The sequence below is a fragment of the Lepidochelys kempii genome, chromosome 1 (assembly GCF_965140265.1).
Source record: "Lepidochelys kempii isolate rLepKem1 chromosome 1, rLepKem1.hap2, whole genome shotgun sequence".
Taxonomy (NCBI): domain Eukaryota; kingdom Metazoa; phylum Chordata; order Testudines; family Cheloniidae; genus Lepidochelys; species Lepidochelys kempii.
Window position 1 is genome coordinate 227,998,614 of NC_133256.1, and position 21,298 is coordinate 228,019,911.

General features: G+C 43.8%; 1 protein-coding gene across 4 annotated transcripts in view; it reads left to right on the top strand.

The window, feature by feature from the left end:
- The window catches only part of SULT4A1 (sulfotransferase family 4A member 1), a 41,913-nt gene extending 36,293 nt beyond the window's left edge, over positions 1 to 5,620 (top strand). For 3 of the 4 annotated variants that reach the window (XM_073316665.1, XM_073316657.1, XM_073316675.1), the window contains one exon: positions 3,880 to 5,620. In XM_073316665.1, the coding sequence (XP_073172766.1) occupies positions 3,880 to 3,992 (113 nt within the window). In that variant the 3' untranslated portion in view covers positions 3,993 to 5,620. Of the gene's footprint in view, positions 1 to 1,672; positions 1,804 to 3,879 lie in introns of all 4 variants that reach the window. The other variant, XR_012155554.1, reaches the window with a different exon arrangement.
- Positions 5,621 to 21,298: the final 15,678 nt, after the last annotated feature.

Here is a 21,298-nt window from a genome sequence, read left to right on the forward strand (position 1 = left end):
TAAACTAGCCAATAGGAAATGGCAAAAGAAGGGTGTGGTCTAAACCCTGCTCCTCAAAGGGAGTTAGGAGCCTAACTTCCGCTTGGGATTTACAGCTGTGACCTCTCTCCTGGAGGGAAAACACAGCGGAGGTACCATCAATTCCTCTGCCAGTTCCTGTACTGTCTTTTAGTACAATAGGATAGTTAAGTTAGAATTTGGCCTGGCCATTCAGTTTTCCCGGGGGGGAGGGGAGAGAGAGACAAAGGCAGCTGTACCTTCCTTTTAATCCCAATCGATGGCTCAACTGCTCAGCAGGGGCAAGGGATGGGTCCATGGCATTGGTGCTGCTGCTTCTTCACTCCCTGACTAGCTCTTATGGAGAGTGATTTTGCTGGCCTTTTGAATGGCAGTTGTGAGGAAAGAGAGACGGGCTGTGGTGAGAACACCACGACCTGGCACTCCTCAGTTGGAAGGCACAGTAGCTTCTCTGTAAACCAGCCTGTCTGCATGGCATCCAGAACAGGTGTAGGGTGATGGTCTGTCTTTTGTGTTCCTACTCTGTTGCTGTTATTATTATCTATTGCTTTACATTACAGCCTAGAAGCCCCAGTCAGGGATCAGTACCCATTTATGCTAGGTACTGTACATAAGTTCTTATTTTGTGGTAGAGGAGGGAGCTACAGTAGTCAACTAAATACCTGTTCATTTATTTGCTGTCTGCTTTTTATTGAAATTCCTTATTTTGAATTCATTTTGATTGCTGTTTTTGGCTTTTGTAATGTTTTGTTCCTTCAAAATGCAACTTCATTAATGGCAGTTTTGTCCTCTGTTCATTTATGTGATCTAGCATGGTAGCAATAACATCACATGCTCCTGGGGGAATTCTGCACCAAAAAATAAAAATTCTGTGCACAATATTTTAAAATTCTGCAAATTTTATTTGTCAAAATAACACTGCATAATCATGCCAGTTTCTATTATTTTGGTAATTTATTTCAAAATACCTGCCAGTAAGTATGTCTGTAACAATACAGACACACACAAAAATTCCCCCAGGAATAGAGTTAAAGAAACCCCTATGATAACCCAGTACCTGTTTCTCTGCACCCCGCCCCAGCTCAGCCCAACCCCCTGCCCCCTTAGAGACCAGCTGTGGCCCCCCCCAGCCAATAAACCTGAACCCCCTACCCCCCAGAGCCCAGCCACAGGGTACTACAGCCCAGATAACCGCACCCCCTCCCTGCCAGAGCCCAGATACCCGCACTTCCTCCCCCACTGAGCCCAGCTTTGGGGCACCCCCTTGCCCAGAGGCTTTCCCCCCCTCCAGCCCAGACACCTACCCTCCTACCCTTCAGAGCCCAGGGATCCAGAAGGAGAAACAGCCTGATTCTCGGTCCCAGGCTTGTGTGAAGTTTCCTGCGCGCCGCTGTCTCCTTCCCTCAAGGCGTGCTGGAAACTGCATCTGCCAGGAACCCTCTAGACACGCCTGTCCTCCTCCTCCCCGTCCTCTGCCCCCCCCCCCCCCCCCCCCGCCAGGAGAGTAACCACATCAGGTCTCCTGTGTGTGTTGCAGAATTCCCCCAGGAGTAACCACGGTTTACTGTAATTTGTTCCAAATATTTTTAATTTATCAACTATGTTTACCTTATTATTTTGCTTTATTTTGGTTCTTTAATTTCTTTTCTTTTAGCACATTGATCTTTACTCTGAAGAAGCCCTGAGCTGCTGTGAAAGCAGAGCATTTTGATTAGCTATATTACTTATTTTTGCTTCATATCACATCATAAATTACACAGTTGCATGATTCAAATGATAAACCAGGTGGGTAACTTTTTGACAAGCTATCAGTCTATATGGTTGAGAAACAGATGCTAGTAAAACACACTATAGTACATTCCATTTATAAAACTTGTAATTTGTACCTAAGGTATCATTAGAGAGATTCAGGAATAACAAGGTTCTTCAATTTTCTTTTTGAGACAAAGGAAGAATCCTTTTTTATTACCTAAAGGATAATGTATGATTTTATGTTGCACAGTGTACTGTATTTGTCCCATATCTGTTGCTACAGCACAACTGAAATCAATACCTGACTTTTGTGGCTGCAAGAATTTTTTTATTAATAGTACTCACTACCCTGTTTGACACAGGAAAGCCAGTACCAGGATTTATTTGTCAAAAACTGTCAGATTAAGCATTTTCAGTCAATTTCAAAGCCTTCATCTTTGGGGATTTTTAAAAAAACCCTCTAGTAGTTAATTATATCTTCCGGGGTACTGGGAAAATTATTATTTCGCAGAATGACACTTGTCATGTGTAATAACTAATTTAACTTCAAGTCACTGTGCAGTTGGTGGGACACACATTGCAAACTTTTTGACAGCACTCACATATAATTATGTCCTTGGACCCAATTATGTAGCTACCATATATGAGCAACTTTCATTACATTAACCAGGAGTTTCTCATATGCATCAAATGCATAATCTGGTCTCCTGTGTGTTATTTTTGGTCTTGTTAATGTGATTAAGTTCTGTGATAGCATAGTCCTGACTCTCCTCCCTGTTACAGCAGTGTAACGCCCTTGATTTTAATAGAGCTAATCTTTACTTAAAACTCTGTAAGTGAGAGGAGAATTAATCTAAGGCCCAACGCAGTGGATTAATTATATAATACATATAATTATATAATTAATATTTCAACATGGTGTTCCTCCAGTTGATTTTGACTCAGTTAAAGTGGCATAAAACCAGAAGGACACAGTGGTGAATGAGGCCCAGAGTGTTTTACTGGCAACTTTGACGTTGTTTTCGGGTCATTTTATTAGTTGGTTTCAGTAGGAAAGGAAAAATATTTTATACAAGGAGCCAAATTTTCAAACATGGATGGCTAAATTGTACCCACAGAAAATGTGCATATACTCATTATGCATGTACGATTCATGTTTATATGCACAAACTGAGTACCTGAATGCACCTTTTTGTAGGCATAATTTAGGTATTCACTCATCTTTGAGAAATTGCCTCATTATATTTGTACAATCATAAACACCTTTTATACATCTCCTGAACATAAAATAAAGGCATTCAGTGATCTTTAGTGTTATTTTATTCTCTTTTGGGTGTATCCTTCCACCAATGCGTGATGAAGTTTCAACAACCATGTAAATACATCCCTGATTCAAAAGGGGATAATTAAACTACCATCGTTTGCAGTGAGATCTGAAATCCACAAAATTAAGTTACAGTAGAACCTCTATTTTATGAACACCAATCTTATGAACTACCGATTATAAGAACCATTTTTCCTGACAGGGAAAAAAAAATCACGTAATAAAAGTGGTGTTGATGAAAAACAGTGAACATCCTTTCACATTTCACTGTCTTCAGTGCATTGGAAATCCCTTTGTAGTGGTTTAAAGGACAAAGAGAAAGTGAGGCCGTGAACATTACTGCGATGTGTGCACCGGACCTACTGTAATTTTGAGATGTTCAATTATGAACTCTTCAATCTCCAATTAGTTCTTAAAATTGGGGTTCTAATGTAATAATATTCAAAACAAATGTGGTACCTATTATTATTATTTAAAGATATAGGGCCAACTCCTTCAAGGGGATGAATGCTTCTGGAATGAAATTCATCCCTGTGCAGATGACCAGCACAAGGAATGTGGCACCTATTTTGAGGGCTTCAAAGGGATTTATTGGGGTGTATAAATGAATCACACCTCCTGCAGAGGCTAAGCACCCCAAGTCTCATTGAAGTAAAAGTGAGTAGAGGTTGATCTGCAGTTGACAGGAGGTGCCTGGTACCCCATCTGATCAGACACATAATTTTAGAAAAGTCAGTGTTCTGTCATGTCACCAGTCTGACTTGTGCTCTTTCTCTGTATTTCAGGACGAGTTGGGCTATGGAAAGACATCTTCACTGTGTCAATGAATGAGAAATTTGATTTAGTTTATAAGCAGAAGATGGGAAAGTGTGACCTCACATTTGACTTTTATTTATAAAAAAATGCATGCATACAATATCCAAATATTAGCTAGAAGTGCTTTATGCATTCGTTTATTACCTGCTGGACAAACTGCTGTAGTTATTATGTGTAACATGACTTAAAAACAAACAAAATCTAAGTAAACCATAGGAAACACTATTATTCTTGATCCTAAACAGCTGTTTATCCTTCAACATTTTAATCTTTTGTCAACATGCAAGAATTTCATAGATAATACAAGAATACTCAGCTGTTATGGAATGTATTATATAAGTATAAGGTATGTATCATATATGCAACTAGAATGTACACTTTTTCAGCCCCACATTGATTATTTAATGTATTTTATAGAAGCTTTTCACTGGAAACCTAAATAAAATTCAGTAAACCAAATAAAAAATTATTTCAGAAGGAAATCAGTAAAAAGCCAAACCAAACTGTATGCTAGAATGATCTCAGGGGTTAGCTGTCACATTTATTTTTATAGTTGGAATGTCAAGAACAAAACAATCGTATCCCAAATTAATAAGGATAAAGATGGGGGTTTCCTTTAATTTCCGCACTTCCATTATTTGTATAATTTCTGAGTGGATACCGTTCGCTGGCATACTTTGCAAGACAAACATAACTGTGGTTGTCACTCCGCGCACACATGCTCTTATGTCTGATAAGAAGTGGCTGTATTCAGAGTGAATGAAATTCATCCCTGTGAAGAGGACGGGCTATCACAAGGGCCTGTTCACTCACTTAAGTCTCAGTCAAGCCCTCAGCATAGGGTGTAAGTGAGTTGTAAGTGGTGCACAGGGGTTGTGCTGGGCCTATGGTTAGGAGTCAGTTTCTCCCAAGGTTTCTGTGATACGAGCTGGTCTTCCGCACAGGTCTGAGTTTCACCCATTGAGAATGATCCTCTTTGGTAACGAGCGCTTTCTGTTGGATTGTGAGCACCCTCAAGTTTCACTGAAATCACGGATGTTGAGGGAACTTAGTATTTTTGGCACTTTTACAGCCGTTCAGACATAAGCTGAAGATGGATGTACATGCTGGTACAAATACATAAATGAACTAGCAGGTCTTGAAGAAGAGATTTTAAGGATGCTCCAGCAGATGGGAGTATTACACAAGCGATGGTATTTATGCAGAATACAGTTGCAGTAATTGACTGTCAGCCATTAATAGTCTGATTTATAAGCAGGATTCGAGTTTATTTTTTCTAAGTCTTTTTATTTTCCTGATTTGCCTGTGGGTAGTTACATACTTAACCTGGTGCAGGCTACCATAACAATGAGATTCTACAGAATTATTGTACCTTTGATCCTTCAGTTAATTACATCTATATTTTTAGGTTCTCAGCTGCAGGAGGCCCGTTTTGCTAGCCCTATAGTATATCTCACCAAAAGCTGTGAGGAAGGACTAGCAGATTTTAGTATTTTGCTTCTGTCGGAAAATAACCTGTCAATGCAGGAATTGGCAAGTGGTGTGGCATGATGTGGCTTGACAGCACCTTTCCTTGTATATTTGTGAGTGAAACAGCTTTCAGTGAAATTTTATTTCTATTTTTATATTTTTAGTACTGTATGACTATTAAGCACTACACATTATACTTCTGTGCTTGCTTGCCTATTTAATAAAGACATGTTCCATGCATGGAGGTTTGGTCATTTGTTTCATTAACATATGCAGGCTGAAAAGTGTCTTCTTTTTGAGTTCATTTTGTCCTTGTCAAGTATCAAAAGGCCAGATGCGCACACAAAATAGCTCCTGCATGTTATAGTTTTGCCTTCAGAACTGGGAACAAGGTGAGTCACTCATGACTACACCTACTCTTGCCTACATCATGGCCCTTTCTCCCCTTATTGGTTGAAATTCTTCCTTGTGCAGAGAGCTAGTTCAAGGCTCATGCCCACCTAAGTCTCACCTAAGCTCTGGTTTAAGGAATTGGGGCTAAATCCACAAAGGGACTTAGGCATTACATTGCTCAATGTTGCAATGCCTAACAGTAAGGCACCTTGCCACATAGTGGAATTCACAGCCCTGAGTTAGGTGTACAATTCATGTGATGAAACATGCACCTGAGAATGGGAAACACAAAAGCCAGCAAGCTGTGCCGGAACTAGCCAATAGCGAATACTGAGAGGGGTGGGGGCTAAACTTCACCCTTCTCAGGGATGTAGGCATCTAAGTTTGGGCTGGATGGAGGCACCTGTCACCATTTGGGATTCTCAGCCACAAACCCTCTCCTGGAGTTAGGCACCTAAAGCATTTCTTGCAAGAAATGCAGCAGCACATGCCTAATGGCTAAGGTTAAGATTTTGTCATGGAGATGATGGATTCAGTGACTTTCCAAGACCTCCATCACATTTTCAGCTTCAACCCCATGCCCTGGGGTGGCGGGGCTGGAGTTGTCAGCCACTGGGGGCTGTGGGGCCCTGGAGCTCCGAGCCACTGGTCCCTGAGCTCTGAACCACCACAGACAGCAGGGGCTGGAGCTGTCAGTCTTAAGATAATGCCAAATAAAATGCCAAAATCTTAATCTAATGCCATATAAAATGGTGACAGACTGGAGGTGCCACTTCCTAACCCCTTCTAACTGTTAGCCCTATGGTTTTTGCTCTCAGCTGGGCTACAGAAGACTAGTGTTCAATTCCCCCTTCTGCCTTATGTAAGGAAGTAATTCGAACTTGGGTTTCCCACCTCTCAGGTGAATACCCTGACCCCTGGACTGTAGAGTGAGACTCACTCTCCGGCCCGATGCATATTTAATTATTGATATCCATGGAACAGCTTCAGCATGACAGTTAGAGACAGATTCACCCCAGAGTCCTTCTGTGGGTCAGACCTGATCCAAATGGGTACATTACATAGGCCTTGTGGTGGCCCTCTGAATTTTTCCCCATAGAGAATGCCTTACTGAGATGACTATAATAAAATCACTGAAAACAGAACAGAGAGAAGGAAGGAGGAGGGGACATTAGAAAATTCATATGAAATGTTCTTGACAATCACTAAATAATTAAAATTTTATCTTTTTCTGTTGAAATAACATTTTACTAGCATGGAATAGCAATTGGAACTCAGTTTTGATGAGTTTTGTTGTAGCTAATTACTCAGCTCAGATGCCATTTAATGCCAGGATTCTGCAGAATACAAGAGGAAGAGCTGGATGGCACACACTGTTAATTGCAATGAAATTAAAAATGGGCTGTTACACACAGAGGCTACTGTGCTTGTGACCCATGCCCTATGAGGTGCTGAACACAATGAGAACTGAAGGCACTCCACATTTCATAGAACCAGTCCCTTGATGTGCAGACATGCATTAGGTATTACTCCCACAGGCCTTGATTCATCCAGATATAGTTCTCAAAGAGAGAAGGCTCAAGTAGAAGAGAAAGCACGACAAGCATGGATTCATGGTTAGTAGGGGTGAAGGCTCTGGGTTCCATTCCCAGCTGTCGCAGGGGGCCATGACAAACGGATGGAACTTGGAGCCACCCTGAGGCAGCTTTAACTTCTGGCAGGGATTGAGGCAGCCCCCAGAGAGCCGCCAGGGGCTGTGCTGCTCCAGCACACCTGAGGATCCAGCCCTCTTCATCTAACCCTGCTCACAACAGGTTTAATCAATAGGGTGTTCAAACTGCCAGCAGCCTGCCTAAACTAGAGCGCCCAACAGTGCTAACATCCTGGATCCGAGAGCATATTAGCACTGGTGAGAAATTTGGCAAAATGTTCCTTGTGTAGGAAAGGCTTACAGGGCCAGGGAGTGCACTTTGTTCAGTAGTAGGAAGACAGAAAAGGAAGCTAGTGAGAAATCACTAAATATTCTTAACTCTAATGATCCGCAGCCTTTTTTGTGGGCTAATAATATGCGCAAGGTTACGGGAGCTCAATAGTTCAGACTATAATGATAAAGATTTATATGCTTGGCTCATTATTATCATCAACCACTCAGATGCTTCCCTCATCCGCACCAATGTTAAAAATAGCTCCACTTAGTAGCCATAAGTAAAGATTTTGGAGGAAGGCTTTAAATAATAGCCCTACCCTCTCTGCTGAAAGGGGAAAGGCTAAAAAAAGACACATCAGCGTTTCAAACAAAAAACCCAACAGTGACCATTAATGTAAAAGGAAGTGCTCAGATATCATGAGACGTCCGCTGTTGCTGGGGGACACAGAGCAGAGATGTTATAAATAGTAGTACTGCACTCTTCACTCTTGTACTTTCTCCTACTCAATAATCCACCCAATTGCTTTAATGTAGACTGCATAGACTGGTGACCTCTAGTGGTCAAATCACAAGTGTACACAGATGTAAGGTACTGTTCACTTGATGCAACGTAGATGATGCAAAGCAAAAGGCACACAACTAACTTCACATACTGGAAGAAAGGACATCTGGATATGCTGGTGGTATATTAGCGGACAAGGAAGAGGGAGTTTATGAAAGGAGGCTCTTTCATTTAAGAATGAGAGAATCTCTATATCACAGCGTGCCTGGCCCCTGTAAATGAAGCAGATCCAGTGCCACTGTACCAGACCAAGGGCTCTCATTCAGCCAACTAAGAGGGCAGGGCGTCTGAGAGGGAGAGAGACCTGGTAAATCATCTGCATGAGTCAGCGTTGAAAAGGGAGGGGGCAGGTGCATGGGTGACTGACCATTACCAGAGCCAGGAGATAGTATCTGATTAATGGGGGAAGGGGGAAGACAGGAGAACAGCAAGAGGAATTTAGTGTCAGGTATCCCTAAGCCAGAGTGCCAGGCCTGGACAGGGGGAGTTGCCTGCTGATTTTTAAGCCAGAGCCCAGGGCTGGAGATGGCTGAAGGCAGGGGAGCAGTGGAGGGGTTTATCTTCTGACTTCTCCACACCGGCAAACTAGAACCAGGGGAACACTGAGGGGGCCAGGAGGAGAGAGGGATGCGCCCCTAGTGAGGATGATCTCTTAGCAGAGAGGCTGGGAAGAAAGGTGCTGCACTCCAGCTGGAAGGGCTGGGGTAGCTATCCTGGCAGAAGACGGACAAAAAGTCTGCGTGTGGCAGAAGGTGCCAGTGTGTGATTTGTGGGGTGTTGAGGGATGAAATATCTTGCAATTTTAATGACTACTTATGTTGAGAGTGACAAATGGACTATGTGCTGGGACTTACATTTTGAACCACTTGTGGAATGTTTCTGTAATAAAACAGCCCCAAGGCGGCATACTGTGGAGGCGAGAGTCTGACGTAGAGACCTTGGGTTACCTCAGTGGGAAAACTGAGGCAGGTGCACCTGGTGTATCATAGCTGGCTGCAGGAAGGTGCTCTGGGTGGGCCCACAGGATGACACTCCTGCAGAATTGTGTCCTCAGGTGTGCAAGGTTTGGCCACATTTAAAGTGAGGAGTATGTGATGGGTCCCCCCAGGGGTGCCATCTGTAACTGGGGTACAGCTGAGCCCTCTGTCTTACCAATCTGGGTTCCCTCTCACAGTGTGACATTGTGAAAAGCTGCAAAGCCCTCCAAGCTTGCACTCATACCAACATCCACAGGCAGGGACCCACCCAGCTGTGTTCATGAATGTTCTGCCAGCCACTGCATGAACCAACAATAAAGAGGCTCCAGCCAAAATACCCCCAGCCTAACACCCCAGAGCTGTACCGTCCTGCCCCAGTCAAAAGCTCTATTAGTATGAATTTATTACCCAGTTATTGCCCTTCCCTCAATGTGGAGAGGAATATGCACAAAGCCTTTGTTAACTGAACTGAGATTTTCCCCCCAACACTTCACTCAAAACACACTGTTTTAGGAAAAAATATAAAATAGATTTATTAACTACAGAAAGTTAGATTTGAAGTGATTAGAAGTGATAGCAAATAGATCACAGTAGATTACCTAGCAAATAAACAAAACACAATACAAGCCTAATATAGTACACAGGATTTGAATCAAACAGTGTCTCGCCCTGTTAGATGGTACAAGCAGTTTGTAGATGTTTTATACACAGGCAAGAATCCTCTTTTCCAGCCTGGAACCAGCACTTCCTAAGGTGGTGAGTTGTAGAGGGAGTGAGGCCCCTTGGTAATGTCACTTTCCCCTATTATAGGTTCTTCCATATGGCAGGAACCCCTTTGTTTCAAGCCAAGCTCCCAGCCCAGTTTATGGAAAAATGGAGTTCAGTATCATGTAGTCTCGTCACATGCCCCCGCAGCATGCTTGATGAGTCATGATAGCCATTATCCATAGGCTGTCTGAAGCTTCCCCAGGTGAGGACAAGCCTTTTCCATGGCCCACTGTCTTTGCTGATGGTCCATTCAACTTGCATAGGCCATTCATGATGTGCTGGCTAGCCTGAATGCAAACGAATTTTTGGGTGTTACCCAGGAGTAAACAAATTTGAAATGCAGGTACATAGTCAATATTCATAACTCTAGATACAAAAATTATACATTCATACAAATAGGATAATCATATTCAGAAAACCATAACTTTTCCATAAGTACCTCACATGACATGTCTAGTACAAGATGCAACATAATTATATCCTAATCATACCATAATCATATTTACTATGGTGAATATGGGGTGCAGAGGGTCACAGGGTAATGTTCATTTTACCAACAGTGAGAAGGGGCTGTCAGGATACTCACCTAATCTATTTTCCAATAGGGGAAGACACAGCAATCCTGATTCTCCAGTCTGTCTATGCTTAGAGCTTTGCGTGGATACAGAATTTGTATCTGCATCTGATCCGCAATCCGCAAAAATGATCCACGGATATAAAGCAGATATCCGTAGATTTGCAGGGCTCTATCTATGCTATCTTCAAAGTCTTTTTTTTAAACTGTTAATGTACTAAGATAAGTTCTGCATTCAAACTGAAAAACATCTTCTGCTTACTTATAAAAGTACCCTTTCCCCCAAACAAGGCCTAGGACGACAATAATTTATGTGGGAAAAGATACTTATTGTAAAAATTGCTCTATGCCCGTAAGCCAAAACCTCCTCTGTGAAACCATGTGATGACATAAGAACACAAGAATGGCCATACTGGGTCAGACCAAAGGTCCATCCAGTCCAGTATCCTGTCTACTGACAGTGGCCAATGCCAGGAGCCCCAGAGGGAGTGAACCTAACAGGTAATGTTCTAGTGATCTCTCTCCTGCCATCCATCTCCACCCTCTGACAAATAGAGGCTAGGGACACCATTCCTTACTCATCCTGGCTAATAGCCATTAATGAAGCTTACAAGAAGTAGAAGGTTGGACATATGACCAGGGAAGAGTATAAAAATATTGCTCGGGCATGTAGGAATGAAATCAGGAGGGCCAAATTGCACCTGGGGCTGCAGCTAGCGAGAGATGTTAAGAGTAACAAGAAGGGTTTCTTCAGGTATGTTGGCAACAAGAAGAAAGCCAAGGAAAGTGTGGGCCCCTTAATGAATGAGGGAGGCAACCTAGTGACAGAGGATGTGGAAAAAGCTAATGTACTCAATGCTTTTTTTGCCTCTGTCTTCACTAACAAGGTCAGCTCCCAGACTGCTGCGCTGGGCATCACAACATGGGGAATAGATGGCCAGCCCTCTGTGGAGAAAGAGGTGGTTAGGGACTATTTAGAAAAGCTGGATGTGCACAAGTCCATGGGGCCGGACAAGTTGCATCCGAGAGTGCTAAAGGAATTGGCGGCTGTGATTGCAGAGCCATTGGCCATTATCTTTGAAAACTTGTGGCGAACAGGGGAAGTCCCGGATGACTGGAAAAAGGCTAATGTAGTGCCAATCTTTAAAAAAGGGAAGAAGGAGGATCCTGGGAACTACAGGCCAGTCAGTCTCACCTCAGTCCCTGGAAAAATCATGGAGCAGGTCCTCAAAGAATCAATCCTGAAGCACTTACATGAGAGGAAAGTGATCAGGAACAGTCAGCATGGATTCACCAAGGGAAGGTCATGCCTGACTAATCTAATCGCCTTCTATGATGAGATTACTGGTTCTGTGGATGAAGGGAAAGCAGTGGATGTATTGTTTCTTGACTTTAGCAAAGCTTTTGACACGGTCTCCCACAGTATTCTTGTCAGCAAGTTAAGGAAGTATGGGCTGGATGAATGCACTAATAAGGTGGGTAGAAAGTTGGCTAGATTGTCAGGCTCAACGGGTAGTGATCAATGGCTCCATGTCTAGTTGGCAGCCGGTGTCAAGTGGAGTGCCCCAGGGGTCGGTTCTGGGGCCGGTTTTGTTCAATATCTTCATAAATGATCTGGAGGATGGTGTGGATTGCACTCTCAGCAAATTTGCGGATGATACTAAACTGGGAGGAGTGGTAGATATGCTGGAAGGCAGGGATAGGATACAGAGGGACCTAGACAAATTGGAGGATTGGGCCAAAAGAAATCTGATGAGGTTCAATAAGGATAAGTGCAGGGTCCTGCACTTAGGATGGAAGAACCCAATGCACAGCTACAGACTAGGGACCGAATGGCTAGGCAGCAGTTCTGCGGAAAAGGACCTGGGGTGACAGTGGACGAGAAGCTGGATATGAGTCAGCAGTGTGCCCTTGTTGCCAAGAAGGCCAATGGCATTTTGGGATGTATAAGTAGGGGCATAGCGAGCAGATCGAGGGACGTGATCGTCCCCCTCTATTCGATATTGGTGAGGCCTCATCTGGAGTACTGTGTCCAGTTTTGGGCCCCACACTACAAGAAGGATGTGGATAAATTGGAAAGAGTCCAGCGAAGGGCTGGAGAGATGTAACACCACTAGTTACATCTCTCCATTCTGAAAATTTACCATTTATTCCTACCTATTCCCTGTCTTTTAACCAGTTCTCCATCCATGAAAGGATCTTCCCTCTTAGCCCATGACAACTTAATTTACGTAAGAGCCTTTGGTTAGGGACCTTGTCAAAGGCTTTCTGGAAATCTAAGTACACTATGTCCACTGGATCCCCCTTGTCCACATGTTTGTTGACCCCCTCAAAAAACTCTAATAGATTAGTAAGATATAATCTCCCTTTACAGAAACCATGTTGACTTTTGCCCATCAATTTATGTTCTTCTATGTGTCTGACAATTTTATTCTTTACTATTGTTTCAACTAATTTGCCCAGCACTGACGTTAGACTTACCGGTCTGTAATTGTTAGGATCACCTCTAGAGCCCTTCTTAAATATTGGCATTACATTAGTTATCTTCCAGTCATTGGGTACAGTAGCTGATTTAAAGGACAGGCTACAAACCATAGTTAATAGTTCCGCAATTTCACATTTGAGTTCTTTCAGAACTCTTGAGTGAATGCCATCTGGTCCCAGTGACATGTTACTGTTAAGTTTCTCAATTAATTCCAAAACCTCCTCTAGTGACACTTCAATCTGTGACAATTCCTCAGATTTGTCACCTACAAAGGACAGCTCAGGTTTGGGAATCTCCCTAACATCCTCAGCCGTGAAGACTGAAGCAAAGAATTCATTTAGTTTCTCTACGATGACTTTATCATCTTTAAGTGCCCCTTTTGTATCTCGATGTCCAGGGGCCCCACTGGTTGTTTAGCAGGCTTCCTGCTCCTGATGTACTTAAAAACATTTTGTTATTACCTTTTGAGTTTATGGCTAGCTGTTCTTCAAACTACTTTTTGGCTTTTCTTATTACATTTTTACACTTAATTTGGCAGTGTTTATGCTCCTTTCTATTTACCTCACTAGGATTTGACTTCCACTTTTTGAAAGATGCCTTTTCATCTCTCACTGCTTCTTTTACATGGTTGTTAAGTCACAGTGGCTCTTTTTTAGTTCTTTTACTGTGTTTTTAAATTTGGGGTATACATTGAAGTTGAGCCTCTATTATGGTGTCTTTGAAAAGTGTCCATGCAGCTTGCAGGGATTTCTCTCGAGTCACTGTACCTTTTAATTTGTTTAACTAACCTCCTCATTTTTGCATAGTTCCCCTTTCTGAAATTAAATGCCACAGTGTTGGGCTGCTGAGGTGTTCTCCCCACCACAGGAATGTTATTATATTATGGTCACTATTTCCAAGCGGTGCTGTTATAGTTACCTCTTGGACCAGATCCTGCACTCCACTCCAGACTAGATCGAGAGTTGCCTCTCCCCTTGTGGGTTCCTGTACCAGCTGCTCCAAGAAGCAGTCATTTAAAGTATCAAGAAATTTCGTCTCTGCATTTCGTCCTGAGGTGACATGTGCCCAGTCAATATAGGGATAATTGAAATCCCCCACTATTATTGAGTTCTTTATTTTGATAGCCTTTCTAATCTCCCTTAGCATTTCATCGTCACTATCACTGTCCTGGTCAGGTGGTCGATAATAGATCCGTACTGTTATATTCTTATTAGAGCATGGAATTACTATCCATAGAGATTCTATGGAACATATGGATTCATTTAAGATTTTTATTTCATTTGATTCTACATTTTCTTTCACATATAGTGCCACTCAACCCTCACCCACCCCCCGCCCCTGCATGACCTGTTCTGTCCTTCTGATATATTTTGTACCCCGGAATGATTGTGTCCCATTGATTGTCCTCAGTCCACCAGGTTTCTGTGATGCCTATTATATCAATATCCTCCTTTAACATGAGGCACTCTAGTTCACCCATCTTATTATTTAGACTTCTAGCATTTGTGTACAAGCACTTTAAAAACTTGTCACTGTTTATTTGTCTGCCCTTTTCTGATGTGCCAGATTCTTTATGTGAATGTTTCTCATCTGATCTGGCTCATACTTTATCCTCTTCCATCCCCTCCTCCTGACTAAAACCTAGAGAATCTCTATCAATAGACTCTCCTCTAAGAGAAGTCTCTGTCCAATCCACGTGCGCCTCTGCAGCAATTGGCTTTCCCCCATCTCTTAGTTTAAAAACTGCTCTGCAACCTTTTTAATGTTAAGTGCCAGCAGTCTGGACCCACTTTGGTTTAGGTGGAGCCCATCCTTCCTGTATCGCCTCTCCCTATCCCAAAAGTTTCCCCAGTTCCTAATAAAACTAAACCCCTCCTCTCTACACCATCATCTCATCCATGCATTGAGACTCTGAAGCTCTGCCTGCCTACCTGGCCCTGCGCGTGGAACTGGAAGCATTTCTGAGAATGCCACCATAGCAGTCCTGGATTTCAGTCTCTTTCCTAGCAGCCTAAATTTGGCCTCCAGGACGTCTCTCCTACCCTCCCCTATGTCAGTGGTACCTAGATGTACCATGATCACTGGCTCCTCCCCAGCACTACACATAAATCTATCTAGATGCCTCAAGAGATCCGCAACCTTCACACCAGGCAGGCAAGTCACCATATGGTTCTCCTGGTCATCACAAACCCAGCTATCTATAAAAAGAAAAGGAGGATTTGTGGCTCCTTAGAGACTAACAAATTTATTTGAGCATAAGCTTTCGTGAGCTACAGCATCCAATGAAGTGAGCTGTAGCTCACGAAAGCTTATGCTCAAATAAATTTGTTAGTCTCTAAGGTGCCACAAGTCCTCCTCTTCTGTTTGCAGATACCGGCTGCTACTCTGAAACCAGCTACCTATGTTTCTAATGATCGAATCTCCCATTACTAACACCTGTCTTTTCCTAATGACTGGAGTTCCCTCCCCCAGAGAGGTAACCTCAGTGCGAGAGGATACCCCATCATCATCTGGAAGGAGGGTCCCAACTATGGGAAGGTTTCCCTACGTTCCCGTTGACTGCTCTCCTTCTCTGGGCCTTTCATCCTCCCTAACAGCGCGGGGGCTGTCTGACCGGAGATGGGACAAATCTACAGTATCCCGGAAAGCCTCATCAACATACCTCTCTGCCTCCCTTAGCTCCTCCAGTTCTGCCACCCTGGCCTCCAAAGCCCATACACGGTCTCTGAGGGCCAGGGGCTCCTTGAACCGAATGCACACATATGCCACCCGCCCACAGGGCAGGTAATCATACATGCTACACTGAGTGCGATAAACAGGATAGCCACTACTCTGCTGCTGGGCTTCTGCCTGCATTTTCTTCCACAGCTACCTAAGTTAATGATAGGGTTTTTGTTTAAATTAAGAAGTTTTTATTATAGTTTAGTTTAAATGTTTTAAAGAATGGCAAGTGTACCTCGCCTCCTTCCCACTCCAACTCCCTCTCGAAACTCCCTGTTAGCGGCCCCTGTTCACAAAGGTCCCTGGTCGCTTGCTCACTGCTTTAGAAAGTCCTGGCCTTCTTGATAGCCCCAACCTCTGACTAAGATGATGTACCATCTTAAAGCATAAAAGTGAAACTGCAAAAAATGGGCTCTGGTTTCAGGAAAGAAGAATCAAAGGAAAGCCAAAATACTTCATGTTCTGTCCTGGAAAAATAACTTAGAAACCTATAAAAAACCAAAACAAACTCTGATGATAGAAATCCCTATCACCCCCCTGTGGCCATTTATAATCACTTCCATGGACACCTAAGATCTACAGCACCCATCTGGAACTAGTTAGGGGGTGTGGTCTTCATCTAAGAATGCAAGAGGTTAAAAAAAAACCCCACTGTAATTGTCCAGATTCTGTGACCCTGAAGTACAGATACCACCACTGTCTAGCACTGCACAGCTCCTAATCTGCCCCAGAAATAGTACTTGCTTTGGCTAGAACCACGCATTCAAGACCTAATCTCAGTGTAAGGTACCACAACTTTTGTTTTTCTCCTGCCCGTGTAGCGTGGTATATATTACTTCTCACAGCTTGCTTTTGGAGTAGAATTACCCTCCCCCCACCTTTTGTAGTAAAAAGGGAGCATATGGCTCTGGCTCCCCTTGACAGGTGAAATTCATGCTGGTGCAGAGAGCTGTGTACCACCCTGAGTCCCGCTTCAACCCTCGCCACTCCACAGAGTGCAGTAACATTGGAGCTGTGCTGCCTGGACTTCACTCCTAAGTAGCTGCAGCCAGTCCCCCCAGGAAGGAGGATTTCACTGGGTGGAGACGGCCTGGGGACGGGTTATATTATTTTGTAAAAAGTTACTGTTTTGGCTGGGTGTGTGGGTGTGTTTTGAGGCAAGGACAGCTAACCACTAAAGGTACGGTGTGCAGCTCCTCCCAGCTGGGCAGGACCTAATCTCGGGAAGTAACTGTAATGAAGTTGCGATGTGTGCGATCTGCCTTGGGGGAGACAGTGAAAGTGTTTGTGCCAACAACACAGCAGCAAGAGGAGAGCTGCCCCTGTACCTGCTGCCAATGCAATCAATCGGTACGGCTCTGCTGTTAAACTGAGCTTGTTGTTATCATGGGGGTTCTAGCAGGTGGTGCTAACCCACCAAGCGGGAGACCTTGATGGTATGCAGCAACAGCTTTTTGGTGGAGCCTGAGACTGGCAGAAGTTGCTCTGCGGAAAACGCCCAACCAAGAGTTGTGAGATCCACTTGTAGAGGAGGATGGTCAACGTGTATGGATACAGAGGAAATGAGGTCTTCTTGTCTAGGAGACCTTGGATAGTAGAGAGGATAGGGGGAGAGACAGGTTCATGTGCTGTAGGGAAGGGAATAGGGTAAAAACTGTCCTTGTAAAATGGGATTCGATCCCTGCTGTAGAAAGAAATTATTTGTGATAGCATGCAAGGTGCAGAAGCAATTGTAATGCAGTAGTGATAGGCAAGAATAGGGTTACTCAAGCTTTGTGACAATGAGGGCCAAAGTGGCTATAGCCAGGAGCCAAATGGCTGTATCTAATGGCATTGTCATATACTTAAAAAAAAATTAAATGCAGATGCATATAACGAGGCAGGCAAGCAAATTCCCTAGCAGCAGCACCTCCATCCCATTGGTCTGTCTGATGGAGGTGGTACTGAAGCATTTTCTGCAGACAGGCTGAATCCACAGTCACCATCTCTGTGACATACTGTGCCTTGCCAATTCTGAACATAATACCCACACTTGGATAATCATAACCCAGTTGGCATAACAGTGTGCTAAGACTGCAGGCCTCATGGTCCTTACAGCTGCTTCCTCATAATGGTGAAAAAGAGTCATCCATAATATATGTGAAAGCTAAGAACTCCCTGTGAGTGAACCAGCTGGGCTAAAATAAGAACCAACCAAAAGCTTTTAGTGTATGAGCTCTTACAGAGACAGACTTTATTTTATTTGTGTCTGCATAAGGCCAAACCCACTGGTACTTAACAAATACATGAAAATATATTAAATTATATAACAACAATGAACAACCTCTACCCAAAACTTGAACGGAAACAGAATTTAACTTTTTCCAGATCATTCTTTTAAAAAATATATTCTTGCATGACTACTAGTTCCTGGTTCTTTTTAGGTCTGTTGCTGCAAAACGATGAAAGGCTGTTCTACCTTTGTTGGAAATGGATGTATTAGAAATGTCATGAGAGACTTCCAGGACATCACCAGCCCAATTCTGCAAGCTTGCAAGTCTTCAGTTGGTTTAGCTAAACATTTATACCTACTCAAACCTTCACCCTTTGGGCTTGAGTGTGAGAGGTGTTCAGCAGGTACTGCACAGGCCTAAGATTAGACCCCTTTGAAACTCACCCTTCCCTAATAAGGACCTTACACATGGATGCAAGTTAGAATACACAAACCTCCTCAAAATGATGGGGAAAAAGATCCATTTTTAAAAACCCAGATAAAGGCCAATGAAAGTTCCAAATGTTATTCTGAAATGAATGAATCGAATACTTTTGCTAGTTCTTTAATCTTGCAAGGCGGTGCGGGGGTTTTGAGTATAGAGAGACAAGGTGGGTGAGATAATGTCTTTTATCGGACCAACTTCTGTTGGTGAGAGAGACAAGCTTTCGAGCTTACCCAGAGCTCTTTTTCAGGTCTGGAAAACTCACCAAGGGTTTGTCTACACTGGCACTTAGTCGGCAAAAGTTTTGTCATTCAGAGGTGTTAAAAAAACGCCCCCCCCCCCGAACGACAAAAGCGCTGGTGTGAACAGCGCTTTGTCAGCAGGAGTGCTCTCCTGCTGACAAAGCCGCTGCCACTCCTGGGGGGTGGAAGTTTACAGCAGCTACACTGTGTGCCTTTTAGCAGCACGGCAGCTAAAAGCCTCGTAGCGTAGCCATAGCCCAAGAGTGTCAGAGCTAAATACAACATGGTACAGATTGCTTAGCATAAGTTGTGAACACATATTTCAAGGGCAGGGCCGTCCTTAGGCATACGCAGCATACGCGGCTGTGTAGGGCACCTGAAAATGTGGGGCACCACCAGGCTGTGTGGGTCCCCGGCCTGTTCCGCTTGTGCTGCGCTCTGACTCTGCTGTCCTGACCCATGAGCAGGCTGGCTGGGGCTGTGTGCAGTTTGCACCCGGCGTCTTCCTTGCTCCACATGTGCAGAGTGAATCAGGACAACCAATCAGCAGCTCGGATGGGAAATTTAAAAAAAAAAAGGGGGTCCTCTCCCCTGGCTTCTCCCCCTTGCCAGCTGCTCACTCCCTTCAGCCTGTCTGATGGCCGGCGGGCTTCTCTCCATCCCCTGGGAGACCAACAAGGTAGGAGCTGGCATGGGACTGTGGGTGCCAGAAGGGAGCCATGTGCACCGGAGAGCGGAATCTCCTCTCAAAGCTGGGTGCGTTGGGGGGGCCCTGGCCAGAGCTTCCATCATCCCCCCCAATGTAGATTAATACATAGGCCAACAGGGTACATGCCCAGAGGCCTGCCCCCCAGCCAATATGGGACCCCCAGAAAAATGGGCACCCAAGCATACAGCCCAAACTGCAGGGTGGAAGAAGCCCTGAGCTCGCCTGGGAGCCCCAGCAGAAGCTGGGCTGGGCAGGGCGTGGCGGAGGGAAGCCCTCAGCCCTGGCAGAAGCCACGTCCGGCAGGCAGTAGAAGGAAGGGCAGCCCGGGTGCTAGGTAGTTCTGGGGGTCCGCGGGGAGGGGTGGTGGCTGTGCCCCCTCAGTACACAGGGGTCAGTGCACCGGCTGGTGACCACCTTCAGTGGAGCACCCGCCTTCCCCTCCCCCGTCCCTCAATATCCCCCCTCAGGGAACTTGCGTAGGGCCCCATAAATCGTAGGGATGGCCCTGTTCAAGGAACCATTCGAGGTGAAGTGGCCCCTTCTGCGCCAGCTTTTGAGTATACCTAGTAATCTGAAGCCTTTGTTCATCTTCAGGCCATGTTTTTCAACTGTCTTTATTTTCGAAAGGATAACTGGGATGTTACATCCCTTTAAGGCCACCGTACGGCTGCAATCCTGCAAACATGGATATGAGTAATTCCACACATATGAGCAGTCCCATTGAACTTCAAGGGATTTCAAGTATATGTAAAGTTACTCGAGTATTTGCAGGATCAGGGCCTTAGGCTGTAACTGCAGCACTGCTGGAAGTTAGCTTCTAGACCATGAACTATTGGAATGTTGAGTAGATTGCTGGAATTCTGAAAATAAAGAACATTAACCCCTTAATTAGGTGTGCATGTGGCTAGATTTATTTCTGCAAGACACAATTGCTGCAATGCAACTGTCAAAAGATATGGTTCAATTTATATATATATATAAAAAATCCAGGTTTGTGCAAGGTCACAGAAAATGGATTTCTATTATGTCAGTGTGGAGAAATTTATGTCCTCCTATTAGTCTGAACAGAAATGAAGTCTGGCTCAATAAATGGAGAAAAAAAATACCCCTCTGATGCTTCCTTTGTCTTATGTAGGTTTCCACAATGTGAAAACTGGACACTTCGTATTAGCCTTAGGATAGATTTAGGATTCTGTCTATCTTACAATTTGTACTCATGGCAAAAAGCTTGCTTGACATAAATAAAAGGGTATTCAAACAGTGGCTTGCAGGATCAGGCTCCAAAACTATATCCTATTAACAAAATATCATTTTAGTGATGAAACTGGGTATTGAAATATTTGTTTGCCTACCGCATTAATTTCATGCAGTGTTAGGTTTTAATAGAAACTGTTCTTTGCTTCTGCAGAAGTGCTGGTGACACACATTTTATCTTTTTGTATATACGAAAGGACCAGGTTGGTGGCTTGCTGACTTAAAACTGAATTTGTCTTTTAGGGCTCCATTGTGCAAAGCTTACTCTTGGGAGTAGTCTTTACTCACACCAATAGTCCCCCTGAAGCCAAAGGGACCATTCCCATCAGGGTAGCAGGACTGTATGTACCTACGTATGGAAAGTACCATACTATTTAGTAGTCTTCACTATTGTACTGTACTTACTTGCTCTTGTTAATAAGCTCTTGGGGGGAGAAGGGGGGGAGATTTCTATTTAAAACAAACACTGCTGCCTTCATTCTTCCTTAGTAAAAAGGGATTTTAATTATCAGCTCCTACTACATACTTCCCAACACATGTAGTCCATGGTCTGTGACTCACCGTTGTTTGCAATACATTAGAATGCAGAAATTAGAATTAATTTGTCAGA